The sequence below is a fragment of the Siniperca chuatsi genome, linkage group LG20 (genome assembly GCF_020085105.1).
Source record: "Siniperca chuatsi isolate FFG_IHB_CAS linkage group LG20, ASM2008510v1, whole genome shotgun sequence".
NCBI lineage: Eukaryota > Metazoa > Chordata > Actinopteri > Centrarchiformes > Sinipercidae > Siniperca > Siniperca chuatsi.
Window position 1 is genome coordinate 13,538,897 of NC_058061.1, and position 24,850 is coordinate 13,563,746.

At 40.0% G+C, this 24,850-nt stretch overlaps 1 protein-coding gene across 2 annotated transcripts; it reads left to right on the forward strand.

Annotated features, from left to right (window-relative positions):
- The first annotated feature begins 1,873 nt into the window (after window positions 1-1,873).
- LOC122867882 (double C2-like domain-containing protein alpha) lies at window positions 1,874-24,231 on the forward strand. 2 transcript variants are annotated; one of them, XM_044179291.1, is made up of 11 exons: window positions 1,874-2,205; window positions 6,098-6,468; window positions 6,983-7,062; window positions 8,244-8,318; window positions 8,602-8,711; window positions 11,885-12,011; window positions 14,419-14,478; window positions 18,522-18,721; window positions 20,404-20,485; window positions 20,770-20,866; window positions 22,771-24,231. In XM_044179291.1, exons 1-11 carry the CDS (start codon window positions 2,174-2,176, stop codon window positions 22,905-22,907), a joined length of 1,371 nt encoding a protein of 456 aa, XP_044035226.1. In that variant the 5' UTR covers window positions 1,874-2,173; the 3' UTR covers window positions 22,908-24,231. The 2 variants fall into 2 exon arrangements, with proteins under 2 accessions (XP_044035226.1, XP_044035225.1); XM_044179290.1 differs by lacking the exon at window positions 1,874-2,205 and adding an exon at window positions 2,418-2,489.
- Window positions 24,232-24,850: the final 619 nt, after the last annotated feature.

Here is a 24,850-nt window from a genome sequence, read left to right on the forward strand (position 1 = left end):
GTGTTCTTGTATCACTCACATTATGGGGACACAAACCAGGTCCGCACAAAGTAAACCATTGAATTTTAGGGTTAAGACTTGGATTTGGTGAAGACTAGGGTTAAGGTTAGTCATATAACATGATTAAGCAATATTTCAACATTTTGGGAAATATGCTTATTTGCTTTCTTGCTTTCTTACATTAGAAGGTTGATGCCACTCTCATGTTTGTATAATATTTTTGTGCCTATTCAAATGTTTTAATTTTGCTCTTTTATATTTTGTTTTATCTGTATGGTATTGTATTTTGTGAAGCACCCTGTAACTCTGGTTTCTAAAGGCGCTATAGAAATAAAGTTTATTATTATCATTATGTCTGTACATTATGTACGGATCTAGAGCCAAGACTGGAAGCAGGGGGAGACAGCTAACCTGGCTCTGTCCAAAATTGAAGAAATACTGTCTTATTAACAAACTGTACCTCGTTTTTTTAATTCGTACATTAAGACAAATGTAATAACGGGGGCTGTCCTACTGCTAGACAAGAACATCGATATTGGATAGGTTTTCTGCACTAAAGTCTGACTGGGCACAGTCACTCCCCCTGGCTGTTGTTTTCCAGTTATTAGATCTAGCTCATAACACCCCCTAAAATTGACAGAAACAGCTCATTTCTGTTTTTAAAATTATTTTTTTCAAATATAGAGGCTTAATTCTGCATTCACGCAATTCTGGCAGAATGGTAAGAACAGGAAAACTTCCCTGACTTGTTCAGGCATTATTCCAAAATGGCTACACCCACTGGCCACATAAGCCAGGTTTCCATCCAAATATAAAGCAAATATCCAGAAAATCAGCAGAAGAAAATGTGAATTTCTACGTGTTTCCATCAACTACTGTTATGCATATATATATATATTGGGAGTTGGTTCATCGAGATATGCAATAAGTGGCACTAATACTCCAGTCAAGTACCATTAAACCTTTATAGAAGAAGAGGGCGCAACGAGATGACATAATTAAAAGAATCAAACCCTAAATGGCGGTAACATTTTTTAGAAAATATGATGGAAATATGACATTTGTGCTTGTTTCATGTATTAATTTGAGGAAGGTTACAGTCTCTTCATCGGTCCACACAGATCTGATGTTTTTGTCTGCTATTTTTCTCTCCAGGGGATGTTTAAGTCACATGCTTCATATATATCATAATTTATTCGCCAAGTAATTTCTATTACACTTTGTCGCATTTTGCTTTTATCGATTAACCAATTTATCCATCTCAGCCAAGGGTAAAAACAGGTTGTTTTTTTTCGGCATTTCCACTCACTGTCACATCATTTTAATCTAATTAGCTACTGCTGTTGTGTTATGTATTTGTAGCAAATGAAGCCAGGTACAAACAACCAGTGTATAACTCCTTTTAAATTAGCTGAACTGATTCCATTTGTGTAAATATTGGATTTTATTTTGATGTATCAGGCAATTCTTGTTCGTAGGATAAATCCATTGTTGGTTTTGCTCTTTTTATGGAATTTGTTGACATTAAGAAAAACACTTGAGAGTATGGCCCGCAACATAATAGGTGCCCGTTAGTTAAAAAAATACCAAGAGTATAAATTAAAGTTCCCACATTGTTACCATCTTATTCCTTAACTTCACATCTTGTTCCCTTACCTACATGTATGTATCGGTATGTACTGTACTGGTACTGGTACAAAAACATTACACTGTAAATTGGGAAGAATGCAATGTCCTCCCAAGTGACAATAACAAGTGTGTGTGTGTGTGTGTGTGTGTGTGTGTGTGTGTGTGTGTGTGTGTGTGTGTGGGGGTGGAGGGATGCAGGAGGGAGTGAGACGAAACAGTCACATGCACAACAGAATGTCAAGGAATAACTCCCCACTGCCTCTCTCTCTCTCTCTTCCTCTTGACTCCCTCCATCCTCCTCCTCATCTTCCTTCTCCAGCATGCCGCTCTCCTCTCTCCCCTCTGCTCCTTGTTTTCATCCCAACTCTTGAACTATTCGTGCATTTCATTTTTAATGATACGCATAGAGCTCATTCAGCCCCCACACCACCCCCACCCATCTTTCTTTCTCTCCCCCTCTTTATCTCTATAGTTTCTGCTCCTCTCCTCGCCACCTGTTAGTTAGTCTCCTTCTTCTCTCCGCACCGGAATCCCCTCTTTTTTTATGAGGAGTTTCACACATGCACCATCAGTGAGGTAAGTCAACATTTTTATTCTTTTATTTTGAAATGCAGACAGGTTGAAAACATTAATTTTGTGATTTACTAATTTCTCTGCATGCATCCTCTTCTTTTAAAAATGTTTTCTTTCCTTCTCCCTCATCCTCTATTGCTATCATTACATCTTCACTTGTCTGTTTGGTTCATGTATGTGTGTGTTTTTTCTCGTTAACTCATGCATGAGACAATGTAAAAACTAATGCAGAAAAAAACCAGACTGAGAGATGGGCACATTTATTCTACATCATCCTCACACAGCAGGTAGGTGCAACATGTGGCAGTCTGTTTTTGTATCTTTTTACCTGCTACTTCACTTTTCTTTCACACCTACCAACACACACAGACACATGAGGCTCACACACTGTCACACACTTTGAAGTTCACTCATCCCTGGTTGCTTGAAAATAACTTGGCTCTAATTGACAAGTGCTCACTGTCACTATGGTTAGCTACAAATGATGTGCTGACTGTAAAGCTCTAATGAGTAGCTACAGTGTGTAGCACTGTACTATACCATCTGCCTGTCAGCCAGCAGCTTGTTATTTAAAGGTGAACGGAGCCCGCTGCAGGGGCCCATTGTATGTAGGACACGAGAGCCTCTTGTTCTCACATACCTACAGGTAGAATGATGGGTGTCTGAGAAAGACTGACGGAGAGATAGTGACAGAGATAAAGAGGGGAGAAGAAGAGGTGGATTATAAAGGTGGAGATGAGAAGGTAGAGGAGGGGGGTTGTGGGAGAGATTGTCCACGATGTGATGTGACTCTAATTTAAAGTGAAGGAGTTGAAAGAGGAGGAGGGGTAGTCGCATGTTGCACAAAGATATTCCTGCCTGCTGGCAGCTTCATTCCTCCCTCTCGAAGCTGGAAACCTATGTAACCTCACAAATATATGTACAAGGGGGCATGGTATGCTGTGATGTATGTCATTGCATTACTAAAAGCCACAGCCACAGCTACTGTATGTAGCTGCTGTGGACAAGTTAGGCCATTGTCTTGTGGCTTATAGGAATTATGTAAAGTAGTTCAGCCATGTGCTCCAATACTAAATGAAATTTAGCCCAAAGAAAATCTGGGAAATCTGTACCTCATTATTGTGAGTGTGCCACACTTCTCTGCAACAAGATGATGATGAAAAGAGAAGATGAGAGAGAGATTCCAGCTGGCAGCATGAGAGCGATCAATCATGAGCTCCCTGTGAGCTTCTGCCTCCCCGTGAGCTGCAAGCCACCAGGCCTCCAGGCTGTACGTGTGCTGCTGCTGCTGCTGGTGCCGCTGGTGCTGCTGGTGCTGCTCAGGCTGCTCCAGCTTACGGCCACATCTGCCAGGACTGGGAGGCGACTGACTGCGCGCATTAAATCAACAGACACTCGCTCACAAGCTTGCAACAGCTGCATAGTGTGTGTGTGTGTGTGTGTGTGTGTGTGTGTGTGTGTAGAGTGATGAATTAATGATCTGACGCAATGTGTATCTGCACGTACGTTTGCTGGCATGCTTGTGCGAATGTATTGTCATATTTGTGTGTGTGTGCTTTGAGGGATTATATATTACTCATAAGAACAATCATTATTATCTACTCGTCCAAGTTAATTAATCTTTTAATCAGTTCTGACCATAATCATCATCATCACAGGGAGTTTCATTAACTTGTTTTCACCTTCTCTTTAATGTCTTTCAATTGACTTAATTGAAGATTATTTTTATGGGTGGGCGGCTTCACTGTTGTTTTATTGTTGTGCCAGACTGAAATTATTGACGGCACAGTAGCTGTGATAAGCACTGGTCCATCTTCTCTCTACATTCATCTCAGATTTGAAAAACAGTGGTTTTAACGAGAATCACAGCGCAAGAGTGTGAGGTTATCTCTGTGTTGCTTAACTGAGCGGTGATGAACTCTGACCAGTTGTTCAACGCTTCAGAAGTCATTCATTTGTGCTACTGTGTTCCTTAGTGGCACCAAAATGGCTGCTGCTGGTTTTCAAAAGGCAAGATGTCCATCATGTTCCATGTCCTTTCAGTCAAATGAGTGGAGGAAGTTTGCAGGCTGGCACACTGCAGCGTGTTTCAGAAGTTTGTTTCATCTCCATCCAAGGAAAAGCTGGATGAGCTGTGGTGTGTATCACCTGCTGCTCACAGCTGAAAGACTGGGCCATACATGACAAATGACCCTCACTGCCTGTAATTCTGCTGAAGGTCAATAGTCAGAGCCAACAACTACAGTGCCAGTTTCTGCCAGGGCATCATTGGTCATATTGACTTTATCCTGATGACTGAAGGGTTTGAAATTAATCTGTGTTGACCCCACAAACAGAAGTGAGGGGAAACATTAGGAATAATTACAGTTTTGACGATCCTTATGCAGTCATTAGAGGAGCAGATGAACTAAAACCTGCATTCATAATAAAGTTATAGTTCGACATTTTAAGACGCTTGATACCACTCTCATGTCTGCATGGTAAATATGAAGCTACAGCCAGCAGCTGGTTAGCTTAGCTAAGCATAAAGAATGGAAACAGGGGGAAACAGCTATCTTGACTCTGTCCAAAGGTAACAAAATCCACTTACCAACACTTCTAAATCTCACTAATTAACACATTACATCTTCTTTCTCCCAAAAACGTTGTAAAAACGATGTGGGAGTATCTCTATTTTATAACTTTGATCATTAGTGGGCCGTAATTACATGTCTGTTCGTATAGACATTAGAGTGGTATCAATCTTCTCATCTAACGCTCGGCAAGAAAGCAAAAAGTGTATGTTGAATTATTCCTTGAATATGGATGCAGGTTTGAGATCATCCACTCCTCTAATGGCTGCAAAGAGGCCCTCCAAAAATACTTCTTCCTGATTTTCCACGTACTTCTGTTTGTTAATTTCAGGCTGTTCAGTCACCAGAATAGTCAATATGACCACTATTTCTTTAAACCTCCCTCTCTGAGTCCTGAGATTCTCTTCATTTTGATATTTCTAAACTTCACAGATGTTCAACTTACAGACAACACAGACGAAGTGCATATACTCAGAGTGCAAATATTCACTTCTCAGTTTCAATCGATTAATGCAGAAGAGAGCAGAAGGTAGTCCATGGGGGGATTTGCTCAGTATTGAGGACAGAACACCCCCTCAAGGCCTGCTGTCTTTAGAAAACAAAAGCTGTGAGATATTTGTAATCCACCCCCCTCTTTTTTATTTTGGGAAGAGACCAGACACATCAGCCTTGTGGTCAACTCCACTCCCTGCTACCACAACTTTATATAATCATCAGGACTCTTCTCTCCAGCCGAATATACTGAAGAGCATTCCAGCCTGTAAAGACTTCATCCTGTAATTACCTGTCCGTCTATGGAGGATTGTTAAGCACTTTAGATAACACGAGTGCCCCTACGGCTCACACATACTGAGAACCCTATTGTCTATAATCCTTTATTCTCCCTCATAGGCATGAGTTTATTCAGATGTATTCACTTGAAATGCAAATTGTGCACATCCTCTACTGTATTTTGTCATCTTATGAGTAATGTCTTTCTTTTTAAGAGTTCTAATTATGCTGAAGGAGGTTAGTGTGAGAGTAGATAAACGCTTCCTATCACGAGTTCTTCTTCTTGACTATATGGCAAATGAGAAACTCCTATTATGTGTGATGATATCTCAGAGTTGGCCAGAAACAGGAAAAGATTTTATTTATTACCATCTTACTAAGCTCACCTTGTGATGCTTGGAATAGTAGAGGTGAAATTGAGAACAACAGCTCATATCTTTGGATCATTGTCTTCGCTCTTACTTCGGCTGAATGCGTTCTGAAATTTCAATTGTTGTATTGCTAAAAAGTGATTTAACATTTCCTCCATTTATCTGTCTCTGTCCCTGTAGCCCTATGACTGTGCGAAAAGGAAAACGTTTAGCCATCTCCATCCAGGAGCACATGGCCATCGATGTATGTCCGGGTCCCATCCGCCCTATCCGTCAAATCTCTGCCTACTTCCCTCGCCTCTCGCCCACTTCCTCCTTCTCTGAGCCACTCTCTCCCAATCAGGTGGCAGCTCCCGCCACCCTCAGCCCTGGCAGCGCGGGCCAAGGTGTTGGGGCCGTCAGAGGGTTAGGAGGAGAAGGAGGAGGAGGAGGGAGCAGCAGTCTGTTGTCACCACTGTTACCAGGGGCGGCGGGCGGAGGGGGCTCACTGTCAGCCATGAGCAGCATGGACACCTCCATCGAGATCGACAGCTGTGACAGTGATGATAACAGTGAGTCACCTCAAAATAAAGACCTGGTTTCACTAAAGCTGCTTGAGCCAGAGAATAAAAAATAACTCAACGCAGATGTGGATTTGGGAGAAAAGGCCTAGAATGCTTTGACCCTTTGCTAAGGTACTGTTGTGTGTACGTGTAAAATGAGCTTTAGGCGTGCTGGTAAGTGTTGTTTGTTACCTTGAGCCAGACTGTTTCCCCCGTTTCCAGTCTATGTAAAGCTAAACTAACCAGCTGTTGGCTGTAGCCTTATATTTACCAGACATTTGTGAGAGTGGTATCAATCTTCTCATCTATCTCTCAGCAAGAGAGTGAATAAGGTTATCTTACAAAATGTTAAAATGTCATTTTCTTAGTCTTTTTTTCTACAATTAAAGGCAAGGCTAGACAATTTCCTGATGGTCCATATTTGTATTTCGTTCTGCCATCATTCTCTGTACAAGGTAATAAAGTCATCAGCTGAAAAGCAATTACCAAAGTAACTGGCACATTTTTATCAACTGTCTTCCAGCCTCCTTGGGGACGTTAGAGTTTGACCTACTGTATGAGAGAGCCACCAGCTCCTTACGCTGCACAGTACTGAGAGCAAAGGTAAATACTGTCCTCTGAAAACTCCACTAGAGCCAATACAGGCAGTTTGTCTTGTATTAGTCCTGTTCACATGCTCACCCAGTGACACAAAAAAGCTGTTCAATTACCTTTTATCATAACCCCATACATCAAAAAACAACTCCTGTTTTTAGCCATGCTAGCGTCGTGGCTCTGGGGATGGCAATGTCTGTCAATCGGTCGGTCCACCACTTTGGTCCAGATTGAAATATTTGAACAAATATTGGATGGATTGGCATAACATTTTGTACATACATTCGTGGTCCCCAGAGGATAAATCTTACTGACTTTTACTCTGGGGTCACGTGAGGTTGACATTTTTGTTTTTTAATGAAATGTCTTGACAGCTACTGTACTTTGTGTTGAGTGCTAGTTACCAAATGTTACCATGCTAACATGCTAAACTAAGATTGTGAACATGGCACATGGTAAACATTGTTTGCATTAGCATGTTAGCACACTGACATTAGCATTTATCTCAAAGCACCCCTGTGCCTAAGTACAGCCTCACGGAGCCGCTAGCATGGCTGTAGACTCTGAAGTCTTGTTTCTTTTTACCTTACGACTTCATAAAATAGCTGCTAAAAATGTTGTTACTGGGTACAGTCACTTTAATTCAAAATTAAAACCTGCTGTGGTCATGGGTCAAAGATACCTGTATATCAGGAATTACAGCGACAACGTCAAAATGAAGAATTCATTACTCCCGTCATGCACCTGTTCATATGGTAGGTAAACTTTACATGAAAATGAGTCCCCCATCTGAAGGTATGTTTTGCTAGATATTCAATCTGCAAATCTACAATTCTTACAGCAGAAACACAGCTGAACAGCTTTTTGTTTCACTAATTTATGAAAGAGAAATTAAATGTCTAATGGTACACAGACTCTAGGCTAGGTATCACATCTTATTAGTGTGTAGCAGAGGATTTCAGTTTTCATCCTTAATTTTTACATTATTTTTCAAAGCCTCTACACTATGTTGCTCACTGACCATCTGAAACTCTCCGCCCCCAGGTTTAGATTCAATTTGTAAATGAATCTTTCACCTCTCAGTCTAGTTATTGTTTAACAGTTCATTACTGGTGTTGGCAGTTTGCACAATGTTCTCCACCAATTATTTTAGATCTTTTCCTCATATCTCTTCTCTCTGTCACTATTAGGGTCTGAAGCCGATGGATTTCAATGGTTTAGCTGATCCTTACGTCAAGCTGCACCTGCTGCCGGGAGCCTGCAAGGTCTTATTTTATTATCAGAACATGGTTTTGTCCTTGCATTTTTCTACAAAAAGACCTTAATTAACCTGTTGCCCAGGAATTTTGAGTGCACATTTAATTCTTGCTATAATTGTGAGCTTCATTATGAAAGAGCAAGTGCAGACCAGTAAATCTGCACTAAAACAAAATGACCTTGTAGCCAGTAAGAATTTGTTTCCTGTTGAGGTTGTTTGCTGTTTACAGCTCTGAGAAAAAGCTTTGAGTCACATGATTGTGTTCCTCTTCTCTCTGCTGTGATGTGCAGGCCAATAAACTGAAAACCAAGACTGTTCGCAACACGCTGAATCCTGTGTGGAACGAGACGCTCACCTACTGTGGAATCACAGAGGAAGACATGTACCGCAAAACACTCCGGTAAATGTTTGCTGTAGAGGCTTTCTTGCTATTTCTGTCTCCTTCACTTCCTGCCTCTCTGTTCTGTCTTGCCCATCAGAAAGCTGCCTCTTGCTTACAAAGGATTTATCGTCTATATCAATCAGTCTTTTGCTCTCAGTTTATAGGCCTTTATCTTTTCTCCGTTTGTCACCTCACCTTCATTCCTCCCTGTCCTCACATCTCTCCTGCCCACTAGGATCAGAAAAGATCTCCCCTCACTCCTTCTAATACATCCATCTCTCTTTGTCTTTCTTTCCGTCTCGCAGTGTTGCAGTGACAGATTGAGGTCAGACTAAGCACCGCAGGGTGTTTTAATTTCATTGACCCCCTCCAGAGGTGACGAAAGCTGCAAATTGTCTCTGCCTGTGACTAAAACTTTGCCAAGTCACACGTGGGATTGGGATTTAAATAGGTTCAACGGTTGATCTCTTGGGGGAAATTAGAGAAACCAGCCTACGACACTGGGTTAATTCAGCAGAGGTGTTCAAAGATCAGGAGACACAAAGTTTAAACTATTGAAACATGTTGATGTTGTTTGAAATTGTCAATATTAAGTAATTTTTTTCAGAGAATTTTATCGCTTTTTTACCTCCACGTAAATCTTGATTACTTAATAGATATAATTAAACTGCTGTTTTTAAAGGATTAATCCAATCCTAAACAGTTTCAAACATTTGCATTTTTGAGTCAATCTTGTCTTGTCTTGAAGTGTGTTTTTGAAGTGTGTTTTTTCTTTGCACAGAGTAATGGTCCAATGCTAGGCTACTTTCAGTGTATCTACAAGGTTAAACAGCAGAAAATATTTCAGCTGTCTAAAATATTAACAGTCAACATTTGGTGTTAGTCACTCAGAATTTAAGTGAAAGGGTTTCTTCCCAGACTTTTTTACTGAATGTCAGCACTTTCAATACAGGAAGAAATCCATCACAGAAAAAGGTTTTCCAATTCCTCCACCAGCAGCAGCTTCATTCGACCAGAACTCAATTCAACCACACGATATGCCACATTTTGAAAAAGGGCAGAACTCTCAGTTTTTCAAAACTGGAAAACCTGCAGCTCGTTTATAGCTTTTTCTTCCGACTTCAAACCAGCAGATGCAGGCAACAAACTGCAGTATATTCCCTGACAGATCTTAGAAGTAGAGTCGAAAATGTAATTCATAGGTAGCAATTGTGTATTTATATAGCCTTATAATGACAGGACGTCATGATTTACAATCCTTTTTTATGTCAATTCACAACTGTCTGTTGGCTATTGGCCAATTAGCTTTTGTACAATAAGGACCAGAGCCTATAGAAGGTCATACCTGCCCAGAAAATAGATACAAAGTTCTGAATGATACAAATAAAAACACTGATGGTTAGGCAAAATGTGAAAGAAAGTGAAAATTCTGACTTTTCTGCTATGATAAATAATAAGTAAGTGTAGTCATATATGATCATGGTAAGTCAGTTTTTTGTCTTTCTAACTCAATTTTAAATAATGATATGCAAAGTTCAAAAATTCATTTATCTCGTAATTTTGACTTAGTATCTAAAGATTTTGACTTGGCAAGTCAATATTTTGATTTATTATCTCATAGTTTTGAGTTAGTAAGACTACATTTTCACTTGCCATGAGTATTTTATTTTGTCTAACTTTTATATTTTTTTTTTCCTGGCAAAAATGAGATTCCATAAAAGCCAGCATAAAAGGTATCATTTTTTATTCATGACTTTAGTAATATCCATCACTTCATCCGCCTGCTCTGCAGTAGCAGAAAAGCCTTAAAATTGACTCTTGAGCTGCATCTAGTATCAGCAAACATTTTTAGTCACATGTCTGACATGGACATTTAAATTGGGGACACCATGTGTGGATTAGATTTATCACGCTGCTTTACTGACATTATGAAGTCTATTCAATGTAGTAGGACATTTGAGCTGTCATAGTGACAGTAAAATGTGTATAAAATGTGCGTGTAACCTCTTGCTGTGTAACTGCAGCCTGGGCTTCACATTTAACTCTTTGACCTATAATACTCTCACTCACCACTCCATCCTCAAGCCCTTTTCATCACCGTTGTCCTTTACTCATCCATCTATCACACCATCTTTCACCGCTCTGACTTCATCTCTTTTTATTCTCCTCTGCTCCTCCTTTTTTTGACTCGCCTATTTTCTTCTTTTTATTTCTTCCATTTTAATTCTTTCCTATTTTTGCTGCCATTCGATTGTGAACGCTTCTGGTCTCCTTTTGGCTATTAAGCTACTAGACTAGCAATTTCCTCTGGGGATGCCAACACATGTCTCGTGTCCCCAGGCAACCAGCCTATTGCACCTTCTGCATTTCGGCAATACAGCAGGTGACTGCGACATTTCATTCTTGTGGTTGTGGATAAAGAGGCAGCACATTTATATGTGGATTTCTCCTCTGACAGATTGCGTTCTTAGTTTTCTTCTCCTCGTTGCATGTCTTTTATTCACATTTACATGAAGCACAGAAAAAGGCAATCACACTGGATCGACTGAGCCTGTAGCGTTCTGATTTTTCACTTCTGTCTATAGATGGGCACATTTGCATGCATAAATGACTCCTCACACAGATTTAAATAAATTCTTCTGTTTTATTTTCTCCCACTCACCCACATCACTCCAATCCTCGCTCTGCGGCTTTTGATTTCACATACGCAGCCTCCCTGCATCTCCTTCACTCCTCTCTACTGCTCCCACCCTCATGAATTTCGGGTGACGTTATGGCAGGTGTAAAAGTTTGCCATGCCCATAAATATGGATTGACTTAACCTTGCATGATGCACTTTCACATTATCTAAATTCCCCTGGGAGGGAAAATGATAATTACTTGTACAACGTGCGTATACAGATGCTGGATTTATACATGAGTGATTTTTCTGCGATCTTTAAATCAGGTCAGGTTTATATCAACAATTTCCTTCCCTCGTTATAATGTTGCCACAACATTAGGAATAATTAAATGAGTCATAATAAGTAAAGTTGTTTGACTACCACCCTCCCTCACACACACAAAAGCAGACTATCTGTCTACTTTCAATTCTTTAACTTTGTCTCTGCCTCATTAATCAGCATCTCTTGTTCTTATTCATCTTTCCTTCTCTCCCCATCTTTGTCTGTCACTATTTCTCATTTTCCCAGGGTGTCCGTGTGCGACGAAGACAAGCTGACACATAATGAGTTCATCGGGGAGTCGCGGGTGGCCCTGCGCCGTGTGAAGCCTGACCAGACCAAACACTTTAACATCTGTCTGGAGCATCCACCTCCTGTGAGAAGAAGAGAGGGGGGCCAGAAAGAATAAAAGGAAGGATAGGAAAGAAAGACTAAAAGGAAGGAAAGAGGAAAATGAGTGTGAGAGACAGAGATAAATCTGAGGGGGGGGGGGCAGGAAATTGTTTACATGCCAACAGGGAGGTGGTAAAATGTCGATATTTAGTAGATTAGTATACCAATCCACTCCAATGATGACCACACACCTGGGTCTCTCTGTACAATCACTGTAGCTTTGTTAGCAAAAGAGCTGAACAAATACTTCCTGAAAGCTGCTAGACAAAAGTTCATTTAGAACCGTAAACGAAATGTAGTAATTATGATGTTAAAGGAATAGTTCGACCTTTTTGGAAATACGCTTAGTCATTTTCGACAGAGAAATAGATGAGAAGCTCAATACCACTCTCATATCTGTATGATAAATAAATACAGCCAGCACCCAGTTAGCTTAGCTTAGCATAAAGACTGGAAACAGGGGTAAACGACTAGTCTGGGTCTGTCCAACAGCACCAAAATCCGATTACTAGCACCTCTCACTAGCACGTTGTAGCTCGGTCCTTTAAACCAGAGTGTAAAAATTACAAGTTGTAGTTTTACGGGGGGCTATGTGCCTGACTATTTTTTGGCTCTGAGCTGTTGCCAGGCAACCAGGACTCCAGGAAGTTACTGCTCCCAGCCAAGAAATAGTTCGGTAAATGACTTCCTGTAAAACAGCAACTTGTCATTTTTACACTTCACTTCTTGTACGGATTAAACAAACAAGATATAACATGTTAATCAGTGAGCTTTAGAGGTGCTGGTAGGCTTATTTTGTTACCACTCAAGAGAGCCAGGCTAGCTGTTTCCAGTCTTGCTGTGCTGAGCTAAGCTAAGCTAACCGGCTGCTGGCTGTAGCCTTAAATTTAACAGACAGATATGACAGTGGTATCAGTCTCTCAACTATTTCTCTGCCAAAATCAAAAAAGACAAAGATGAAATGGTACTTTCTAATACAACACCCTTTATAAAAGTTTATATGTTGTGACTAATGGCTTTATTAATGGTTAATAAATCACTTTTTAATGCTTTATAGATCAACTATTAGCCATCATTAAGAACAACTTTTGGGTTGAGAGGCTGTAAAAAAATCCCTTGCCCTATGTGTATCTTTTCTATTTGGTAATAATGTTGTCATAATATTGGTAATCATTAATAAATAAAGTTCTTAAATTCTTAAATGGATTTTGGTCCAGATCCTCTGCAGCCCTTTTCTGGAGAGTAAGTGGGTGGTTATTCGGTTCAGTCAGTCAAATGAATCTATTTATTATTCTTATTAACTATTAATAAAGTAATTTGTTACAATTTATAAACTCTAAACGCATAAGGGCCTTTGCAGTTAAATTACATGGCCAAAAATATGATAGGATCAAATAAAGTATGCTGACACTCGAGCATGTCATTCCAAAACCCCAAAACCACGGGCATTAATCTGCTGCTATACCAGCCTCCACTCTTCTAAGAAGACTTTCTACCAGATTTTAAAACCTGGCTGCAGGCATTTGATCACATTCAGCCACAAGCATTAGTGAGGTTGGCCACTGCTGTTGAGCAGTAAGGCCTGGCTTACAGTCACTATTCAAATTCATCCAAAAGGTTGTTGGATGGGGCTGAGGTCAGGGCTCTGTGCAGGCCAGTCAAGACCATCCACACCAAATTGGAACATTTCTTTATGTACCTCGCCTTGTGCACAGCTGCATTGCTAAGTTGAAACAGGAAAGGGCCTCCCACAAACTGTTGTCACAAAGAACAAAAACTTCCCAAAGGACAGTGTCCACATAATTTTGGCCACATGTTATATTTTGTATTTAGCCAATATCAGCTGGTAATATTGGCCTATTGACATAATTCAGATGATGATTCTGTTCTTGTAGCCCACAAATAGCTTTTTGTACAGGATAAATGTCACCCGGGTCACACATGGGAAAAGGGTACATAGAGATTTGGGAGAATAAAGGGAGAGGAGAAAGAGTGAGAGGCTGGGGGGGGGGAGCATCAATAGACAGAGAGAGCAAGTGAGAGAGATGAGAAACAAATGGATTAAAAAATAAAAGTGGTGGAGAGCGGGGGGCATGCGTGTGAAAAGGGGAGGGTGCTGGGTTTTTGTTCTTTGTGAGCTGGAAAAAGCTGTTGATATTAGATTGGCCCTCAGAGGCCAGTGGCCACTCTGCGATCAAACGCTAAAGCCCCTCTGTCATCCTGCGGACCAGATGCTGTGTCAGGCCTGTCATTTTCAAAGTGGCTTCACCCTCGACTCGATACATCCATCCCTTTCTCATCGTCCCTGCTTGTATAGCGTTTCTGTCAGTCGTATCCCCTCCCCCCCATTTTTTATCTCTTTCTCTTCATCTTTCCTTCTCTGCTTCCAGCTGCCTTCACCGACTGCGATGAGCACAGCCCTGAGAGGAATCTCCTGCTACCTGAGAGAGGTGACAACATGACTCTGTCTGTCCTTATAGTCCATCTTTCAAGGAATACACTGAGTTTTGTTCACTTTAATACACACTATGAGACTACATGACTGGCTCCAAAATAATATCCTAAAAGTATGAGAATAAACCTGTTAATATTCCAAGGTTGCTATTAGTTTTCATGCTATGCCCTGTATATTCTTCTGGAGACAAAATATCATTCAACAGTCTTCATTTAACAATCATCAAAGCAACAGGTTTGACTGTTTACGTCTAACAAGTGCTGAAACAAATAGTCAATTAATCATTAATTAGCAAATTAATCTACAGGATTTTGATAATTGATTAATCATTATTGTCTTTGACAAGACGGTGTAGTCCCTCATTCGTCCAGGAGTGTTCCATCGTAGAAAAGGTTTCAGTCGTAGTCATCTGGACACTGTTTTCAGAATCAAGACATTTTGGCTCCTATCCGGAAGTCATTCTCAATTGTGAAAATGGTCTGAGAACTCAGAAATGTAAGCTACTCTGTGTTGCTTAAGCCCTGCCCTCAGGAAGGAGTCTTCCAGAGTGTCTGCTGTTTACCCTGCCTAGTTTCACCTGAAACTGACCTTCTTTTGTTTCCATGATGGCCCAGTAATCAGTAATCAGGCCTATTGTTTTCTGGCTGCACCTCCCTCATCACTGTTAAGTACCTGATTAGCATATGATTGGCTTGACCATGGTGTTAATACACTGTGGTAAAAGGTTGGCAAGCTGAATCTCAGACCACCATTTCTGTTCAAAGAGGGATTTTCTTTTTTCACAAAAATGGCTTCTTTGACTCCTCTTTCAAACCAACTCTTCTCTCTACTTAGAATCTTCACCTCACTGTCTTCAAATGTCGTGGCATTTTGGCTTGAAGGGTGATGACCATATTATCAAACTAATGGATTAATCAACCAATCATCTCAGCCCTTATATATAGTTGTTTTATGCCTTCATGTAATGCTACTGCCTCATGACTAACTTAACTAATCTATTGGCCATGGCCCTTCTGTACTATATTTTTCCAATGTGTTTTTTTCTGTTTTTTTGTAATTTTCAGTAATTGCTTTATCAATAATTACATTAATTTATTTTTCTAAATTATTTTATCATTAAATTGTCCATTTATATGTATATATAATATTATTATTATTATTTGTTGTTATAAATAATAATAATAAAATGTAATTTTTTTGTTTTTTTAAGACATTAGCCACTATAGGCTACTGGTCATACCAGACCGAATTAGACTGTAGCAGCAAAACCCCTGAGTGTACAAAATTGAGCAATGGTGTTATTTTATTACCTATGAATTCAACCTTTAATTTGTAAGAGGAAGAATGGTATATTTTTCTCTTTCACAAGTTACAAAAATGTCAAATCATGTATGATTTCTAGTAAACACACTGGTCTGGTCCTTTAACTAACAATCCAAATCTCAGAGATGTTACAAGATCTTAATGTTTCAGTGTTTTTAGACAGAGCGATGATTTTACAGCCAATCCTCTCATCATATATTGGGTAAATTAACGAAAGGACCAAACCAAAGGGCTGGTGTGGTCCTTTAATTCCATTAAAATAACTGGAGTAAGAGAGCTGCCTCTGTGTTTCTCACCATAGTCAAGATTGTGTCTTGGCTGTTCTCTCGCCTTGCAGACCCACCCACAAATTTATCTCTTTCCCATCCGTCTGTCACTGTGTGTGTTTTTAGCTGTGCGCGGCTGGCTCCACATTGATGCCTGTTTATTTCCACCTCCCTAATGAGTTGCTCTCTATCGATCTGTGAAGGTCTGAGCTGTTTCATTACCAGATACCTGGTGCAAATTATCCTCACTAATTGTGAGTTTTAAAGTCTCCTACTCAGTCACACAGATGGTGAACTGGCTGTTGGCAGTAATGATTATTCCCAAAGAAAAACACAGACAAGGAGAGGAGAAAAATAGGAAAGAGAGAATTAGGGGAAAGAAAGGGGGCAAGCTGTTGAGACAATTAGGGAAAGGGAGAGAGGAGTGTGGGGCTTGTAGCATATTGATCGTCCTGGCTGTGTCCACCTCTCGCCTGAAGACTTAATGAGAGATGGAGAGATACAAAGGAGAGGAGACACATTTAGTGAAAAATACAGTAGAGGAGTGATGGAACTTATTTTACATTATAGGCAATAAAAGAGAGCCTTTTCCATTTTCTGTGGTGAAACAGAACTGGGTTGGAAAAGATGCACCTGCAGTGATGAAAATCCTGAAATAGCAAACGCGCGTCTTTCCTATAAATAACATACATGTATTGGTGCTGTTGGCCATGAGGGTGAGTCACGGTCCTGTGAGAACATCATCTTCCCCTTCTCCTCCCTCTGCTGCTGCTTCCTCACTTTCTTTCATCTGTCACTTTGAATCTACTCTGTTGTTCCGCTTGTTGTCAAATGCTTTGGTAACAGTCTGATGTTGTCCGCGGAAAATACTCAAGCCAGGAGCGACGAAGTGCATTAATATGTCTTTAAGGTTTGTCCGAGACAGGTCTTTGCCATCGGACCGACTGCACTCCTGTTTATTACAATGACAGTGGGGTTTTGTCTCTGAGCTGTGGCAGATGAGCTCAAATGTTAGATGAAAGTCACTGAGCTCTTTAGGTGCATCTGCTTATGAGAGGAAGAAGAGAGATGAACTATATCACAGCAAAGGACATAAAGTACATTTCTAAAGCAAGAACATGTAACTATTGAAAGAAGAAGTGACACAAATAAAAGGTTGAATTCATAAACAATAAGACTCACCCTTGCTCGGTTCAATGCACTCTGCAGCTATAGTCTTACTTGGTCTGGTATGACCAGTAGCATATAACCTTTAGAGAGATATTGGTGTATTATGGACATCACTGAGTCATTTTGCTGCCTTGATGACTCTTCTTTACTTGTATTCCTGTTTACAGTTATGCTACCCAAGTAGAACCAGAGTTGGACCAGGTCCGGGTTTAATTATCTTAAAATGTAATTTTAAAACTTTCTGACGCCATTTGTCTGTAATCGTGGATGTGTTGCAAGCAGATACACCAGTAGGCAGAGAAAAAGAGTGTAGCCATTGCATTGCATTAGCTTGGTAAGCTTGCAGTCAGAAATAAAGCAAAAATATAACCTTGAGTCTCGGATTGGTTTTGGGTCTCAAATTTGGCAGTAGGGTTCAGTCTGGTTGGGTCTTAAAGACACGTTGGGTATCGGCTGGAATCGTGTTTTAGGCCCGTACAGGACTGTACTACTGTTGCACTTTGTTTTAGCATTTATCCTGTCACTTGAGGCTATAGTGGCAAAAGTTACATAAGCTTGCTTTGATTTCTGCTGTGCTGCTGCAGGAAGATCTGCACTGTATTGGAACATATTTTCGCTGCAGCTTTAAATCTGCATCATTTGATTTATTGACCTCAGTAAACTCTTACTTCACCTCATGAAGTTGATATTGCGAGCGTGTTAGCAAACAGCTGTGGCTTATTTGCATATCAGACAGGCACAGAGCAACATTAGCATTCATTTGATGTCGTGTTTGAGTCCACAAGTCCAAGATTCACTCTCCTTTTAGCTTTGTTTTGGTCTCCACCAACTCCTGAGGGAACTGCTCTTTAGCTGCTAAATACTCCATTATGTTCACCAGATAGTCGCTAACTTTGTCTGCAGGTAGTGTACAGTGGGTTTATCAGAGCTGTCTACTGCGGCTGGAAAGGATGCTGATGAGAGCGGTGAGAATGAACTAAAACAGTAAAGTTGTGGGCCATAAAACCAAAACAATAAGCTAAAAAGCAAGAGTTTGGTGATAATTCTCTGAGGGTTCATCACACCCAGCGACCTCTTTTACATTACACACAGTCAGTGTGTTAATCCACTGGTAATATAAAAATATTGATTACAGCAGCTGAACTTGATGCATCATTTTCAATATATGAGGCATCCTTTTAACCCTGAACTTTAAGTCACTAATCGAGCAGCTACAAATGCAGCTCACGCACCTTTATCTTAATTTATGCTAATGCTGTCTCTTCTTTCTTTCTCTCAGTGGGAGACTGAGCAGCAGAGAAGTCTAGAGGAGAGAGGTCGTTTGCTGCTCTGCCTGCAGTACCTCCCCCCGGCCAGTGATGGCGATGTGAAGGGAGAGGCCAAGGAGAGAGCTCGTGGCGGGCTGTGTGTGGGAGTCAAACGCTGTGCCCACCTGGCAGCCATGGACGTCAACGGCTACTCAGACCCCTACGTTAAAACGTAAGGATGACGTGGTGCCATGGTGTATTTGTTGCTACCTGAACGAAAACAGAATTATTTTAGCATATAATTGGACACATTTAAAATAATTAATACACCATACTCAACTTAGATTGATGGATTGACATTTCACGACCCTCATTTCAGAACAATTTCCGCATGACCTATCCATCTCCCTTTCCACCGTAATACCTGTGTTTGGTTTTAACTGGCCGTTGGCTTATCACCTTTTGTCGCGAGCTGAGTTTACCCCGTATAAGGTAACTGTGACAAATGAGGGCAGCTTTCACACAAGTGGAAGCCATTATGAAATATATCACTCATTCATCAAAGATAATGATAACAGTGTGTGGGTGTATTGACAGCCTTCGAAATGGACTGAAAGGCAGAGACATGATCTAATGTTATGGGCGTGCTGTATCCCGAACGAGACAGTGTTGGGTGTGATTGTTTGTGTCATAGAGGTCCTTTGGAGATTCATTACTCACTGATGAAAGAAAACCAATACTGTGTGTGTGTGTGTTTGTGTCATAGAGGGCAGGAAGGTCCCTGGGTTTAATGATGCACCCTGACAGAAACTCATTGTTCTCCCGTGGTTGTTTCTGGAATGAATAATACACTAAACAACCTCCCATCACACACATTCATACATACACACAAAGTTAGGCATGCCAATCTCCCTTCTCCATTCCTTTCATGCTCCTTCTTTACACCCACTGAACCTACACATACATCCTTCACACATCCACAGTAATACATCACTCACCTTGTTTCATTTCGGATGCGTGCTTGCATCTTTGCCCTTTGGCAGGAGCTTTTTCCCAGATGCTTTGTTGTGTCTGAGAGCGTGTGGGAACATACGCTTTTCGAGCTGTGGGTGTCGGGTGGAAAGCAAATGTGTATAGAGATTTCGCCACGCTCCTTCCAGCTGGCTTAAAAATATCCTGAGAATTTAATGACACCCCACGAAGGGATGCTGAGCTTTTTCAATCTGTGCTGTGCTGGAATTACTGAACAGTCCTCACACTCACATATGGTTAGTTTCACAAATAATACAGTAAACCTTTGAGGGAATAGTTCGACACTTTGGGAAATACATGTGTTCACTTTTTCACAGTTAGATGAGAAGATGTCATATCTGTACGGTAAATATGAAGCTACAGCCAGCAGCTGGTTAGCTTAGCTTAGCACAAAAACTGGATTCAAGGGGGAAACATCTAGCCTGACTGTCTAAAGATAACAAAATCCACCTACCAGCACTTTTAAAAATCACTAATGAAGATGTTATATCTCGTTTGTTTAATCCATACAAAAACCGGCTAGCTGTTTCCCTCTGTTTCCAATCTTTATGCTAAGCTAAGCTAACAGGCTGCTGGCTGTAGCTTTACTATACAGATATGACACTCGGCAAGAAAGCAAATAAGTGTATTTCCCTATTATTCCTTTAAGTAAATACTTTTTCTGAATCGTCCATCAGTGAAGAAGTCACTAAAAATGAAGTAAAACACTGAATCTACGCATGATTGAAAGAAATTCAAGAGGAAAAATAATGATTGAACTTACGCTGACCTTCATATAGTCATCACTTGTATTTGCAGTTACCTCAAGTGCTTTTCTATTCCTTTCTGCAGTACTATGACCTGTGAATGATAATGTGATGGTTTCATATTCCTCTGTCTCAGGTACCTCAAGCCAGACGTTCAGAAGAAATCCAAGCACAAAACAGCAGTCATAAAAAAGACTCTCAACCCGGAGTTTAATGAGGTAGACATCCATGTTTGTGTATGTGCATGTGCATAACTGTGGAAGCGGGACGCACATTTGCAGTGGTTGAATGTAAAGAGACGGCTCATTTAGACTTACAGTCTTCAGAGACACTGCATGCAAAGTTTCTGCAACCTTTTTGACAGCCAATTACAGTTTGCATATTATTATCTGCTGCCTCATTAGTGAGTGTTTTAGAGGTTTATAGAGGAAGGGCAACATGTGTGTTACGTGTGATCTTCTGACCTCTGCTCTCGTCCCTCTCCCTCTTTGTTTTCACCTAGGAGTTCTTCTATGAAATCACCTTCTCAGAGTTAGCCACCAAGACGCTGGAGGTCACAGTGTGGGACTACGACCTGGGAAAATCCAATGACTTCATAGGTGAGCTGACACCTCAAACACACTGGCAGCTAATTTCCTGCTGGTGCTTTTTGGATTACTGATTAGCTAGCTGTCTACTTTATTAGCAATCTAATAATGTTGTACCCATAGCAGATGTTGCCAAAGATATTTTAAGATGTTCTCTATTATCTGCTATCATCCGAGAGCAGCAGTGTGTGTAATTTGCAGGGTTTAGTCGCCAAAAGGGTGTCAGTGACATTTTGGCTGAAAATGAGCTTTAGACTATACTTGCTCTATGAGTAAGAGGGAGTAATTACATTTATTCCTGTTCATATATTTGAGCAACTTTTTTGTCCACTTCTACTTTTGCTGGGATCTTTTAAAGTCAAGACGGAAAAAAGAAAGTCATTTTTGTTTCTAACAGTAGGTCAAGGTAAGGCTGGTGTTTTTCTGTATTTTTTATTTTCAACAAATCCTATAAAAATCAACACTGTGTTAGTCATGGCACTTGGCACCAAGGCCACTTGTTTCTACTGAATACGTACACCTTTAAAAACAGGTCAGAAAAATATAGTTTCTTTTTTTAAAAGGGCTCACTAATTTTCTAAAACAGCTGGGTACTGTTTAGCAAACTTTGGAAAACAGTGCATTTGTTGAGGGACTATTTCCTTTCTACACATTTCTAGCAGCAGGACGGTTTATGTGGGATCGACTCAAAATAAACTTGAGTGTGTGTGTGTGTGTGTGTGTGTGTGTTTGTTCATGGTAATGCTTACTGATGTGTTTTTAATAGTTTTTCCACAACAATGAAGCTCTATGGGACAGAAGAATAATTTATATCAGGCTTTGGTTACACAGACAATACTTGTCAATAGGATTAATTCACTGCTGATTTTTCTCTTTTCATTGAATTTGTTGACAAGTAGAAAAATATAGAAAATTACCAGACTTAGGTACATTTTTTATGGAAAGAGAGTACCTCATCATAGTTGCAATCCATTAAAGAATGAAAGTATTAGTAAATGTCCATGTCCTGAAACTGGAACTGGGAGCCATTCACAGTGGGCAGTAACCTGACTTTTATCTTGTTTGTTTTCAATTTCCACTTTTGCCTCTTAAACAAATCCAGTTTGAACTCTGTCAGCTTTTTGAAGTTGTAAAGACCCCATGCAATAATAGATAACTTTTATTGTTACATTTTATAGAATCTACTTATTATCCATCACTCAGGTAGATTTTTAATGAAGTGCAGACAACACTGTTCAGCTCTATCTGATGGCCAAAAGAGCACTTTTGTATCATTGGATACAGTTACACAATCACAGAAATGTTAGTTAAAAACCAGTATTAAAGGATTTTTTTTAAATCACGAACACTTTAAAGGTATGAACACCGCCTTTATTTTGCATTGAAAACCATATTTTAAAGTTGATTTTTGCTTTTGCTATAAAAAGAAAACAACATTTTCGGGTCTTTGGGTCTCAGCCCTCGACTGCTTTTGAAATTGAAATCTGTCTGCAAGTAATTACACAAACAATTATGGGAAAAAGACAACAAAATATGCCATTACTGCTACTAAAACAACACAGCAGAAAACAAAACAACCCAATAACACAATGTAGAAGATTTTCTATAGACCAAAAAGGTGTGGGTTGAAGCTAGAGCTAATTATGCCTACTCTTCTTACAATACACAACCTATTTGGCATCAAAATCAGACAAAAACTAATGCCAACATGCCATTCTGATAATACATGTTTATATTTGTTCAACTTTTTATTTTACGTGCAGAGTGTGCTCACATTTTCAGTTCCTCACTACAGCTGTTACACTAAATTCACCCCTGTAACTTCAATACAGTTCTCACATCAGTGCTCACTGTTTGTTTATTAAACTTATCTCTCAAGTCATATTAACTTTCTTTTCTGTCTCTGCACTGGTTAGGGGGTGTGTCCTTAGGGTGTCACTCACAGGGAGACACTCTGCAGCACTGGATAGACTGTCTGAAGAACAAGGGCAAGAAGGTGGAGCGCTGGCACACACTGACCAACGAGCTGCCTGGATCCACACTGCAGGAATGAACTGATCCTCTTCCACTGCACTGACACTGTAGAGACTGACCTGAAGATTCGGGATGAGAGACGTTTCATCGCATGCTCTGAGGATTTTCTGCATGACTGTGAAGAATTTCATATCCTACTTACTTTGTGTCATAAATGAGACCATAATTCATAACAACATACCCAAAGGGGTCACTTTCAGAGATCAATACTCTAATCTTAGATCTAAATAGACCTGATGCAAATCTGGGGAACCGTCCCCACCGGAAAGCTAACCGTATGGGAATTTTCATAATCATATTCATAGGGATCCATGTCCCTTTTGTGGATTTAATGTCAATCTTAATGCTCCTCTGCGCTGCTCCAAACTGGTCAGATCTCAGTCAACAAGAAAAATTTTAATCGCGCAAGAAAATATAATGAGGGAGAAAGCTGAATTATTCTGCAGGTCGTCTCTCGTGTCCGGTTTGCTTGCTCTTATTACATTCGGCCTGTTATTTTCATTAACTGCTGACATTAAAACTCTACCGTTATGACCATGTGTCTGACAGCGCACATACCTCTCCCTTGCAATAATGTTTTGCCTAATGCTTCCGAAGATTTCCAAGTGGTCTTAATTCTGTCAGATGTTTTGTATCTATTGATCTGATCGCCATTGGATTGCCTGCAGACAGCACAACCCAATACGATAATTGGTTCTTCCAAATCGATGGTTTGTGTCAGTTATCTGCATGTTTGGTGTTGATGGAGCAAAGATAAATATGTGCCAGGCTCTGCTGCAGGATGAAATATCCATCATGGTGTTGTTCCCAATTCTCCTGAGGTGTGTTGCTCTGATTAACTGAAGAGAATTTTTATTTAATTCAACAGTTTTTTTTTTATGTGGTTCACAGTTGTTTAATGTGTCAGCTCTAATATCACTATATCCGTTTCTTGTTGGCGACACGTTCATGAAACTAATTTTGCTTCACAGTCCCTGATTTGTATGGAAGAGAGGTGTAATTAACAGAAACGTTTCAGAGCAGATTGTTTTGCGGAGAGCTGTGCATGGTCATACTCTGACACACAGTAAATAAAATCATCAGCCTTTGTTGAATATCTAAATTACACATATGAATGGTGTAAAGAGCACAGTGTTGTCTGATAACTCTCCATGGCTTCTATGGACTGCATTAACCAAGCTGCAGGTTTTATCTTGGTTTCATGTGGTTAAGGAGGCATGCTGAAAATACCAGTGGTGTTTATATATAAATATATATTGTGTTTCACTTGCTTTGGATGTTTGTCTTTTGGAACTTGAAGTGTGCATGATTGTTTCTTTTTTTCATAAAACATTCATATTGATTGATTGTGTGCATTGCTGAATTTCTATTATATTTGCTCCATGGTTCCAAAGTGGCCTCTTTGAATCACTAATGTTTACTTACAGCTCAGTGGCAATCCAAAAAAGCCAACACTGCCACCTAGCCTTCAGGATCTGCAACTGCAGCTTCTTCTCTGACAGTAATGTAACTGTGGGAGGAGGCACAGACCACAGGTAAAAGAAAATCCACAAAAGAATTCCCCTCTGTGAAAAATTCAGTAGGTAATTTTAAGTGGTGCAATTTCAAAATCTGGATTAATGTGTAAGTCAGATACAAAATTCAAGTGTCCAAAATACAAAAAAACTATATTCAATTCATTGAAATTTAATTAGTCAAATGCTGATCTGAAAAATTCAAGTCATATCAAAAATCAGATTAACCCACACCCAAATTAGATTATTTAATTCAGACTGAGGATACTTCTTATTTTGGTATTTTGGGCAGATTAGGTGCTTGGATCACATGACTGACAGAACACAACCTGACTGGACACAATCTGATTCCATTCAGACTCAATCCGCAGCAGCCCAGATGTTAAGGTTTGAATTTAGCATCTTGAATTTTGATAAACCAAATAATTTCTTACTGGACTTGAATTTG